The 12,707-nt window shown below is 42.8% G+C and overlaps 1 protein-coding gene across 9 annotated transcripts in view; it reads right to left on the reverse strand.

Annotated features, from left to right (window-relative positions):
* Positions 1-12,707, reverse strand: part of CASK (calcium/calmodulin dependent serine protein kinase) — a 319,197-nt gene that overhangs the window by 222,663 nt on the left and 83,827 nt on the right. For all 9 annotated transcript variants that reach the window (XM_077294801.1, XM_077294805.1, XM_077294804.1 and 6 more), the window contains exon 2: positions 11,597-11,709. In XM_077294801.1, the coding sequence (XP_077150916.1) occupies positions 11,597-11,709 (113 nt within the window). The remainder of the gene's footprint in view (positions 1-11,596; positions 11,710-12,707) is intronic.

Here is a 12,707-nt window from a genome sequence, read left to right on the forward strand (position 1 = left end):
TTTTGTGGGCGTTGAGATCACTTTGGTGCCAGAGTCTGACAGACGCTCGCACAGAACACACCCCCGATCCTGTGTATGAGCAGTCAAGAGAGCCTCAAAAAAGTATTCATACCCCATGAACTTGTACACATTTTTTACGTTACACCTAAAAAAGTAAATGTATCTTATTGGGATTTTATCTGCTTTACCAACTTAAAGCAGCAAGCATTTGTAAAGTGTAGAAGAAAATTATGCACGGTTTTCAAATTATTTTAAAAATATAAATCAGAGCGTTGTGATGTGCATTTGTATTCATACCCCGGAAGTCTGGTACCCCTAAATAAAATGGCAAGTGATCAATTACCTCCAGAAGTCACGTAAGCAGTAAACTGCATCCACCTGTGTGTAGTTTATTCAGTATAACTATAGATGTTGGGGGAGGCTGAGGGGTCGCAGGGACTGGCGTTTAGGAGACACTCAGACAAAAGATTGTTCGTCTGACAGCCATTTAAATGAACTTTGGTAGAAGGGATGGGTGCAGTAGTGTTCCCCTTACACACCATCCTTATGGACAGGTGGATGAAATTGGCCCTGTTCAGTCACTCCGCACAGTCCTATCCATCACCTTCCCTCCTCCCGATGATCTGTGTAGTGAAGGACCAGAAAGTGAAATGATCAACATTCATCTGTCAGCTACAAGAACAACAGAGCCCTGATCACTAACTACTATAGCTAGACATTGAATGGACTTTTATTGACTTTTTTTGCTCCCCTTCTTCTCAAAGCCAGCACTTTATTTTTTGGTCAAAATGGCCATGTGAAGGCTTGTTTTTTTCGCGGGACAAGTTGTACTTTTGAACTACACCGCTGGTTTTAACATATAGTTTACTGGAAAACGGGAAAAAAAAATCCGTTGAAATTGCAAAAAAAAAAAAAGTGCAACTACAGGTTTTTTTTTTAAGTGGTTAAAAAAAACCCAAAAAAGGCGCCATTTTCTGTAAAGTCTCCAATTTTCGTGATATGGGGCTGGTGAGGGCGCACCAAGGTGACATTTTGAAAGATACTATTTTGGTGCAGAAACAATGTTGTTTCGATCGCCCGTTATTGTATTTTAGTGCAATGCAGCTGCGACCAAAAAAATTTAATTCGAGTTTTTAAAAAATTTTCTCGTTACGCAGTTTAGCAATTGGATTAATTATTTTTTTAGATTGATAGATCGGGCAATTCTGAACGCAGTGATACCAACTGTGTGTATTTGATTTTTTTTATGTTTTATTTTAAATGGGGTGAAAGGGATTATTTAAACTTATTTTTAAAATGTTTTAAAACTTTTTTTCTTACTTTTTGCATGTTTCAATAGTCTCCATGGGAGACTAGAAGCTACAGTACTTTGATCTCCTCTGCTACACACAGGCGATTATTAGATCGCCTGTGTGTAGCAGAATTGGTCACATGCTATGACTGCCGACTACGGGGCAGCGCTCATAGCAATCTGGCAATGACAACCACAGAGGTCTGCTGCAGACGTCGATGGGCAGGATTAGTGACACGCTTCCTGTAAACGTGAGTTAAACACTGCTGTCAGAGATTGACAGCGGCATTTAACAGCCACGGGTGGATCGTGATTCCACCTGCGGCTGTTGCGGGCACTTGTCAGCTGTGTAGATCAGCTCTCATGTGCCTGGAAAGGGGCGGGCCCTGGGGGGAATCAGACATGGGCATATTATTAGGCCCCTTTCACACATCTGGCTTCCGCCGTCAGGCTAAATCCGGTTTTGTTTTTGTTTTTTTAACTGAGAATGTGCCAATACAATTGGTCAGCCCCCAATTAGGAAACAGATATAAAGCCAGCCAAGTAGGCCTTCACTCATCCATTTACCAGACAGAGCTGAACCTGCTCCAGGCCAACCAGACAGGAGCCAAGCCAGCCAGCTACAGCCGCAGCAGTCGTAGGCAGCCATGTCTTCTTCTGGGAGCCCTCCCCCGTGTCGTCAGCGATGTGAGGTAAATAAATGTTTTGGTTTTTTTTAATTTGGCTTCGTTCCTTTTTTTGGTGATGTTCAGGAGATATATATATATATATATATATATATATATATATATATATATATAGACACACACAATATATATATATATATATATATACATATATACATACATATATACATACACACAGTTGTGGCCAAAAGTATTGACACCCCTGAAATTCTGTCAGATAATACTCAGTTTCTTCCTCAAAATGATTGAAAACAAATTCTTTGTTATTATTATCTTCATTTAATTTGTCTTAAATGAAAAAACACAAAAAGAATTGTCCTAAAGCCAAATTTGATATAATTCCACACCAAACATAAAAAAGATGGTGGACAAACGTATTGGCACTGTTGGAAAAATCATGTGATGCTTCTCTAATTTGTGTAATTAACAGCACCTGTAACTTACCTGTGGCACCTAACAGGTGTTGGCAATAACTAAATCACACTTGCAGCCAGTTGACATGGATTAAAGTTGACTCAACCTCTGTCCTGTGTCCTTGTGTGTACCACATTGAGCATGGAGAAAAGAAAGAAGACCAAAGAACTGTCTGAGGACTTGAGAAACCAAATTGTGAGGAAGCATGAGCAATCTCAAGGCTACAAGTCCATCTCCAAAGACCTGAATGTTCCTGTGTCTACCGTGCGCAGTGTCATCAAGAAGTTTAAAGCCCATGGCACTGTGGCTAACCTCCCTAGATGTGGACAGAAAATAAAAATTGACAAGAGATTTCAACGCAAGATTGTGCGGATGTTGGATAAAGAACCTCGACTAACATCCAAACAAGTTCAAGCTGCCCTGCAGTCCGAGAGTACAACAGTGTCAACCCGTACTATCCGTCGGCGTCTGAATGAAAAGGGACTGTATGGTAGGAGACCCAGGAAGACCCCACTTCTTACCCCGAGACATAAAAAAGCCAGGCTGGAGTTTGCCAAAACTTACCTTAAAAAGCCTAAAACGTTTTGGAAGAATGTTCTCTGGTCAGATGAGACCAAAGTAGAGCTTTTTGGGCAAAGGCATCAACAGACTTTACAGGAGAAAAAAAAGAGGCATTCAAAGAAAAGAACACGGTCCCTACAGTCAAAAATGGCGGAGGTTCCCTGATGTTTTGGGGTTGCTTTGCTGCCTCTGGCACTGGACTGCTTGACTGTGTGCATGGCATTTTGAAGTCTGAAGACTACCAACAAATTTTGCAGCATAATGTAGGGCCCAGTGTGAGAAAGCTGGGTCTCCCTCAGAGGTCATGGGTCTTCCAGCAGGACAATGACCCAAAACACACTTCAAAAAGCACTAGAAAATGGTTTGAGAGAAAGCAGTGGAGACTAAGGTGGCCAGCAATGAGTCCAGACCTGAATCCCATAGAACACCTGTGGAGAGATCTAAAAATGGCAGTTTGGAGAAGGCACCGTTCAAATATCAGGGACCTGGAGCAGTTTGCCAAAGAAGAATGGTCTAAAATTCCAGCAGAGCATTGTAAGAAACTCATTGATGGTTACCGGAAGCGGTTGGTTGAAGTTATTTTGGCTAAAGGTTGTGCAACCAAGTATTAGGCTGAGAGTGCCAATACTTTTGTCTGGCCGATTTTTGGAGTTTTGTGTGAAATGATCATTGTTTTTCTTTTTGCTTCATTCTCTTTTGTGTTTTTTCATTTAAGACAAATTAAATGAAGATAATAATACCAAAGATTTGTGATCGCAATCATTTTCAGGAAGAAACTGAGCATTATCTGACAGAATTGCAGGGGTGTCAATACTTTTGGCCACAACTGTGTATATGTGTGTATATGTATATGCATGCATGCATACATAATGTATAATTTTTGTATAACATGAAGCTGCAGAAGAGGTGCTTCCAGAAGGAGATGTAAGGGGTGGAGAGATACCCGGAGTGGGCTCGCAATTGGTACGTTTACATGCATCTCAGAACCACATCATCACAGTACACAACACAAAAACAGATTATTACAGACATCACCGTACGCACAACACATAGCCTATATCCAAGCACATAATTTTGTAATAAAAAATTATTTCAGTCTTCTGATTCTGAGGCTCAATCAAGAGGTCCTCAAAGCGCCTCCCAGGGTCGTCGGCGTCAGCGTCAGGAAGGTTGCCACAGAGAGTAAGTACTCTACATTATAAACTTCTGTGAAGCACTTGGGGGTTTATAGTGCTCACCACACATCTAGATAAGTTCCTTAGGGGGTCTACTTTCCAAAATGGTGTCACTTTTGGGGGGGTTTCCACTGTTTAGGAACATCAAACACCTAAAGGGTTAATAAACTTCTTGAATGTGGTTTTGAGCACCTTGAGGGGTGCAGTTTTTAGAAAATAGCCAAAAGTGACACCATTCTATCATGTAGACCCCTCAAAGTGACTTCAAATGTGATGTGGTCCCTAAAAAAAAAAAAAATGGTGCTGTAAAAATGAGAAACTGCTGGTCAACTTTTAACCCTTATAATTTAAACAGAAAGAAAAATGTGGGTTCCAAAATTGTGCTGATATAAAGTAGACATGTGGGAAATGTTACTTATTAAGTATTTTGTGTGACATATCTCTGATTTAAGGGCATGAAAATTCAAAGATAGAAAATTGCGAAATTTTCTACATTTTCGCCAAATTTCCATTTTTCTCACAAATAAAAGCAAGTGATGATGGGGAAATCAGAGACCACCATAATATAGCCTTATAATTCATATACATGATTCCTTGGCTAACAGAATATGTCTCAACATGTCTCAAACTCTGCTAAGTCATTCTGCTGACTATTGATTATCAATTAAAATTGCTGACAGGGTAGGGCTAATTAGATGGAACTTTAGCCCCGTAAGTGGATAAACCCGAGTTACCCCTTATGCAAGAATTACCTAATAAATTGATGATGAATTAATGATAGTTTCACATGTAATAAAACAGCTGATTTGCGCACGAACCTAATGTAATGTATACGCCTACTCAAGAAGTGTATATAACTGAATGTCTTTTTTGAGTAAACTTTATGGCTTTGACCAGATTCACATCTGTCTCTGTCCATCCTTCTCCGGAGAATCCACACATTTGGCAGCCATCCAATATCCCTGAGGGTCTGACTTGCAGACCACCCCAACATTTTTGGCGTCCCTTGGGCGGGCGGCCACAACGGAAGATCACCAATATCTGGAAGTCCGGCAAATCGCAGACCTGAGACCAAGGACACGCAGACAATCCGCGGAAAGGTAAGAACCATTAGCTTCTTACAAAATCTCTGTCTCCATCTGTCTCATAATCTGCAGCCGAGCTTCTAGGTATGTTATAGTCAGATCTTCCTACAAGGTCGTCCATATTGTTTGGCAAAGAACCGTAGAATATCCTACTGATATTTGAAAGGCATATTGGATTGGTCAATTTTATGTGCTGCTATACCTGTTATGTGTCTTGTTATATGTCTAGCATATGACTGATGAGTGACTGACTGTGTGATTCACCCATGAGGAGACGTCCTTTTGGGGAGTGATAGAGATATGGTGTCAAAAGCCGGTTGAATCGGGATAGGGCCTCTGCAGTTCCCTCCAGCAACTCTTCGGGGCACTCTGGGTCAGAGGTCACTGTTACGTCCGTCTGTCTGTCTTGTGTACGCTTAAAAACTGCCCCCATAAGGTGCTAGTAGATCTGCTGTTAGCTAGTTATGTTCTCTGGTTAGTATATAGGGTTTCTGTGTATGCCATATTAAGTCTGAAGGAGGTGCCCTTAGATAGACTAGGAGGCCTGAGTGGGATTAGTGAGTGACGCTGCGGCGGTCGCAAGGGCCAAATCACTAATCATTATCCCTGCAGTCCGCACGCCTATCGGCTGAGTTTTTAGCGTAGGTTACGAAGGAGCGGTAAGGGGACTTGGAGGTTAGCATGCCAAGCACTGTGACGTAAGTGCAGGTTAGCAAGTTGCTACGAGGAGAGGCCGTGAGAAGTGGGCACCATAGAGGCTACACGTTTATTAGGAGAACTGTGAGTGTCAGTCAGCAAAACCAGAGAACGTAGGCAGATAACAGAGAAGCGCTAGAGAATGCAGGTGTGATATCAGGCAGTACGGAGGGGCAGGTCATAGTACACAGATAAGGGAAGACAAGAGCTAGGTAGCTGCTGAGTGAATAAATGTGTATGTCAGAGAGTGATTGATATATGAGACTCTCTGAGAAATTTTACCACTAAGGCTATGTGCACACGATGCAGATTTAGTGCAGATCTGCAGCGTTTTTTTCTGCTGCAGAAACGCTGCAGATCTGCACTGAATCTGCAATGTAAATCAATGTGAAAAAAAAAAAAGCTGTGCACATGGCGCAGAAAAATCCGCGCAGAAACGCTGCAGATTTCAAAGAAGTGCATGTCACTTCTTTTGTGCGTTTCTGCACCCCTCCATTAATAGAAATCCGCAGTGGTAAAATCTGCACAAAAAACGCATCAAAACCGCGCAAAAAAACGCATCAAAAACGCAGCTGAGGATTCTGCCAGGAGATGCAGATTTTGTGCAGAAAATTCTGCACCAATTCTGCATCGTGTGCACACAGCCTGACATGAAGTACAATATGTCACAAGAAAACAAAGTCAGAATCACCGGGATCCGTTGAAGCGTTCCAGAGTTATAACCTCATAAAGGGACAGTGGTCAGAATTGTAAAAATTGGCCCGGTCATTAACATGCAAACCACCCTTGGGGTTAAGGGGTTAAACACTTGGGAATCATTGGAGCGGCCATAGGCCCCAATATCGACCGCTATAAATTTGTATTCTGCATCGGTGATCGCCAAGAGCACAATGGAGAAATATTTTTTCTAGTTAAAGTATTTCTATGCAGGTTTCACAATGCAGATGTTTCCCGTCCACTGCACCCAAGCAATTGGGAAACTGACAGATTTGTTGGAATTTTTTGGCAATCTCCAGCCAACTCTCAGTTGTGGGATGTGGTATAACCTCGCCATGTAAAGAGTCCCACAATGCACGGCACGTGTGCTTCAGATTTCCCAATATTGTAGAAATCCCAAGTCTGAACTGAAAATGTTGTAACGAAAGGCATTCTCTAGTTGCAAGGAATCTGGAAAAAAAGAAGACAAAAATTAGTACAAAATACCAGCAATAACATTAAAGCTATAAGTCAGCTTTAACAGTAGGAAATACAATAAAATTAAAAACTACCAGCAACCACAACATTACAGTTATAAGTGTGATGTAGGAGATACAATAAAAATGGCTTACCTAAGAGTCACCATCAGACGCTCCGCCAGTGAAAAGAAGAAGCAGCAATAAGCATCACTTCTTGCGATGAGGTGTCTAATCCGCTCCACCTACAAGTCGAAGTTCTCCGCTTTCATCCGCACGTATCTGAAAAACTTCTTGGGGTTTCCTCGTAACTCCATGTATAAAGTTGAAAAAATCCCACACGTCATTCTCTGTGCTGTTATTGGGGAATCCAAAAACGCTGACGCATGATGCGCTCGCTCCTTCTCCAGCACCATTGCTTTCAAACGATTTGCCTTAACAGTGAAATCCACATTAATCTTCAGAATGTTTGCCATCACGCCTTCCATCTTCGCCAGCCACTTGCTCCTCAACAACCTGTCAAAGTTGGGCTGTAGGAATACTGTTTATATAGGTTTTCAGTAACCAATCACGTTTTGGGAGCCTCCCATGGGAGTTTTTAAAAACCAGATCAGTCGTAAAACTGATAAAAAAAAATAAAAAAAACCAGACAAAACGGATACGACGGATCCGGTTTTTAGTTGGATCCGCTAGACGGTTCCGGTGAAAAAACAGATCCGTTGCATCAGTTTTCAACAAGTTATGCCGGATCCGTTGCTCCGGGGCGACGCCGGATTTTGCCTGATGGCGAAAACCTGATGTATGCCACATGTCGGAAAAGTGTTAAAGGAAAAAAAAAAAAAACAATAAATACTAGCTTTATGCCAAGAGTTAGTGGGTTTTTTTGCTGGCAACTTAATGATGAAACTAGATGCCTATATATTTGAACGCCGATGCCACTGACAAACACACAGAACTAACACGAACATGCATACATATCTTCATGGTAAACCTAAAATTATAGCGTCCCTAACAAAGCACTAAAAAGAAACAAGACAACCAACACTATACATCTAGTGTCCTAGAAGTGCTAAAACGGCCTGCTACAGCTTTATGTCATCTTACGAGCGCCAACCTCATCAAGGATGGTGGCAGGTCTGGTCACACTCTAATCTTCGATCTGGAGAGTGATCTCATAGCTAATTAATGTAATAAAATAGATTGCCACATTTCTATTGTTAGGCGAGGCATGCTGATGCCTATATTAAAGTTCCAAAGGTCTACTGGCATGCCTGCCTAGGAGGATTAGAGAGCAGGGCTCTAACTTGGGCCCTGTGGGAAGGATGCTGGGACAGATGAAATTTCTCCCTTAATTACCAGTGGGAAAAGACACAAAGGAGAGACACCATTACCAAGCCGTGTCTAATATTCCCTGTAAGGCTGCCTCTGCAGCTTTAATACCTTAATGCAATTACTGCCAACACCAGACTGTGACCAAAAGGATATTAGAATTTTTAAACATTAAAAGAGTTTGTCTGTGTAAAATAGAAAGTTTTACTGTTGGCTTCGTAAATAAAAAAAAGAAAAAAACACGACAACAAACCAAGTTATATACTCTCCTAACATCAATTACTGGGATCCAGCGCTGCTGAAGACACCTGACCACAGCAGCCAATCACAGGTCCCAGCTCCCTGCCGGGGTAAAACACAGAATGGTACAGCCTGCAGTGGATCCTAGTTTGAAAATATAGACTCTTGTGGATTTTCTTCAATTTACCAAGCCAACAACAACATTTTAACTTTGCCTGAAATTATTTATAGCTGATCCATGCAGGATATTTTACAACCTTACTAGAAACTGACTGTACAGGAGGCCCAGGGGCCTAGATGGGGACGAGAGTCCCACTAGTGACCACAAGTTTCATGAAGGAGTATCCTGGTCTCCTGCACCCCAACACCTCTGCTCACACACTAGGATATGCTTTCATTTAGCTTTATACAAGAGTATGGGTTCATTTTTGCCTCCGAAATAAAGCTGCCAATGCTGGCCCTATCACTGGTCTAATACTTAAACTAATCATCTTTTACAAGGGGTCTTCTCTAGAGCTTCATTATATTCTTCATGGCAAGGCTTTAAAGAACCATTTGCCATATGAAGTTACCCGTTCAGGTAAATGGCTTCCACATTGTGGGAAGTCAGCCTTCTGGGGAGTCTCAGCCTCCTTATCATCACTAGACATCATTGTAGTGATCCTCTACACGCTCAGTCACAACTAACAGCATTCTCCCTTTATCTATAGGTGGCCTAAAGGTGCCGTTACACTAAGCAACTTACCAGCGATCGCGACCAGCGACGTGATCGCTGGTAAGTTGCTGTGTGGTCGCTGGGGAGCTGTCACACAGACAGCTCTCTCCAGCGACCAAGCGACTTCGGCATCGCTGAAACTGTCTTCAGCGATGCCGAAGTCCCCATGTAAAAAAAAAAAAAACCACTACATACGCACCTTCTGTCGTCCTTCATGTCCCTCGGCGCTTGCCGCACTGACTGTGTCTCAGCGCCGGCCGGCCGTAACAGCGGTGCCCAGCGGTGAACCGCTGTTACTGCAGGTTCACCGCTGGGCTCTGCTTTACGGCCGGACGGCGCTGAGACAGTCAGTGCGGGAAAGCTCCAGGGGACGTGACGGACAACAGACGGTGAGTATGTAGTGTTTTTTTTTTAACTTTTACCATGGTATCCATGGTAAATATCGGGTTACTAAGCCCGGCCCTGCGCTTAGTAACCCGATGTTTACCATGGATACCAGTGAAGACATCGCTGGATCGGCGTCACACACGGCGATCCAGCGGTGTCAGCGGGAGAGTTGCGACGAAAGAAAGTTCGTCCACTCTCCCTGCAACCAGCGATATCCCAGCAGGATCCAGATCGCTGCTGCGTGCCAAACATAGCGATATCGCTATGCAGGACGCTGCAACGTCACGGATCGCTGGCGATATCGCCTAGTGTGACGGTACCTTAAGCATGTTCGGCTGACATCTCCAAGAATTCTTCACGCAGAATTGTATTTCCTCTGGGGTATGTTGAAATCGTCAGGTATAGTGAGTACATGCAGGCCTAAGACACTTTTTTTTTTTTTTCACACAAAATAAAAACAAAACATCACACTAACAAGCATAGACTTTCATCAGTGTTGGTTTTCTATAACAAACCTTTTTAAAAATACTAAGAAAATGTTTTATACCTATTACAATGCTAAAAAATGCTCAGACTCGTATAGGTGGAAGACATGTGAAAAACAGACGTCTAAAGGAGGCCGTAAACATATATGTTAAGAATAACTATTGTAGGTGGTTTGTGGCTACTCCAGTAGCGTTTTCCTTGGGTATATAATGTTCTAGGAGTACGCCACCCCTCGGTAAATTACTTTCATTGGTAGGGGGATCTCAATACATTGTTATGTTCTCAACCTGGAAATATATATGAATTTTGTGCAAGTCATAATGTGTCCTATAGAAGCAGTCTTATCCCATTTTTCCTATATACTTGAAATTGGTGCTTAAGGCTAGGTTCACATTGCGTTAGGGCAATCCGTTTAGCGCTAGCGGATTGCGCTAACGCAATGTTTATTTAGGGGCCGCGTTAGGGGTCGCGTTAACGTCCCCGCTCTCGCAGATCCCCGATCTGCGAGAGCGGGGAACGGACCTCGGGCGCGCCGCGGACGCTGCAAGCAGCGTCCGAGGCGCGCCACAGAAGAACGGCACATCACTAGCGCGAGCCGAAAAAGGCACGCGCTTGCGATGCGCTACAGGGAAACTTCACATTGCGGTCAATGGGTGCGCTAACGGACCCGATGCACGGCGTTAATTGCAACATTTTCGCCGTGCAACGCTGTCCATTAGCGTGCACACATTAACGCAATGTGAACCTAGCCTAAAAGGGGATTACACCAAGGTATCACTTATCGATCGTGGATAACTTATCTAGCGCAGGGGGTCCGACCACTGGGGCTCCACCAATCCTGAGAATGGGGCTCTAAGGAGCACTGTCTGAATGGAGCGAGGTCGAGCATGTGTACCTCTGCTATGGTAATTCACAATGGGACCACACAAGAGATCGCACTCCTTATAGCGATAAATGAAGCGGCAGTGCGGAGGATCGGCCACATTCAGATAACTTCAAGTTTGGTGCTATTAGGTCTTGCACTGAATGCTAGAAATAAACCAATATTTTCACAGTTTACTTGTTGATGTCAAATCTATGGAATATGTAAAGTAATCATTATGTAGCACATTTTGCTAAGCAGCCATTAAATAGCTCATCACTTTGTAAAATATGTACACCACTAATATAGTAAGGGATTAATGCTAGTAACAAAATTAATGCCAAATCTGATGAAATAACTAGCCAATGTGCCAAACCAGTAACTTTCGCTTACAAAACATTCATTATACTCAATCCTGTATGTATACGCTGCATTCTGGAAAGAAGGGGGCAAGAGGTTAAGGCTAAATTAAATGTCAACTTGAAAAACAAACCTACCTTCTGTGCTTAATCCTGGGCTTGATGTAAACTTTGCAACATCTACAATTTTCACAGCAAACTGCTGTCCTGTTTCTCTGTTGATGCATCTTCGAACCACACTGAATGGACCCCTGAAGAGGGAAAATAATAGTTAATGCCTGTACATAGCTCAATGTGCAATATTAATCTAGATTGTTTAGGAAATGCATCCGACCGCACCCTGGGACACTTACACCACTATATAGCTACACAACTACACTTCAGATGCAAGGCTCTTACAATGTATGAACAGAGCCGACGAGAAAGATGTACACACTCCATAGAGTTTTAATAATCTGCCTGAAAGCAAAAAAGATTTGAGAAATCTGGGTACATCCATGCGAGGAAAAAAAAAAAAGATTTTTGCATAAAAGTTTTGCCCATTTTTTCGGAAAAATTATGATGGCACCTTAAAAGGCCAAATGTCACGACAGTGTGAAAGTGGCACATTTCTGTGAAAGTATTACAGGCACAAATCTTGGCTTGATGACAGGTCTAATAACCCGAGTTACCAGCATCATAAGATCTTTAATATGTTGTGACAATATACAATCATGTTTTTCCACAAAGGATGGCGAGGACTGAGGGTATGTTCCTACGGTCAGTACACGCAGCAGGTTGAACACTGCGTACATCCGCAGTGGCCAGATGTTACAGCATAGCGGATGGGATTTCAAGAAATCCCATCTCCACTATGTGTGCACGGACGCCTCCAGCTCAACTGCTGAGACGGACATGCGGCGCATTTTCGAGACCGCAGCATGTCCATTTATGTTGCGGAAACACTCCATCTCCACAAGATAAATTTCCCGTCCAATGTATTGGACGTAGTGATACCGCAAGGTTCAATGAACACCTGCGTTCAAAAGCCGGCAGTGCTTTGGCGCGGGCATGTGCTGCATCCAAAGAACTGCCGGTTCCTGACCGTGGGAACAAACCCAGAAGGTTGAACTTTTTAGAAGCTCCAGATATATCCATCAAACCTGCACCCATAAAAAACATCATTGTTGCATTTTACTGCAGTTTTTTTTTTTTAAGGGGTTGCCTGCTTTCAGACTTCTCTCCATTATTCCACCTCTTCAACTTTGTA

The sequence above is a fragment of the Ranitomeya variabilis genome, chromosome 3 (genome assembly GCF_051348905.1).
Source record: "Ranitomeya variabilis isolate aRanVar5 chromosome 3, aRanVar5.hap1, whole genome shotgun sequence".
Lineage (NCBI taxonomy): Eukaryota > Metazoa > Chordata > Amphibia > Anura > Dendrobatidae > Ranitomeya > Ranitomeya variabilis.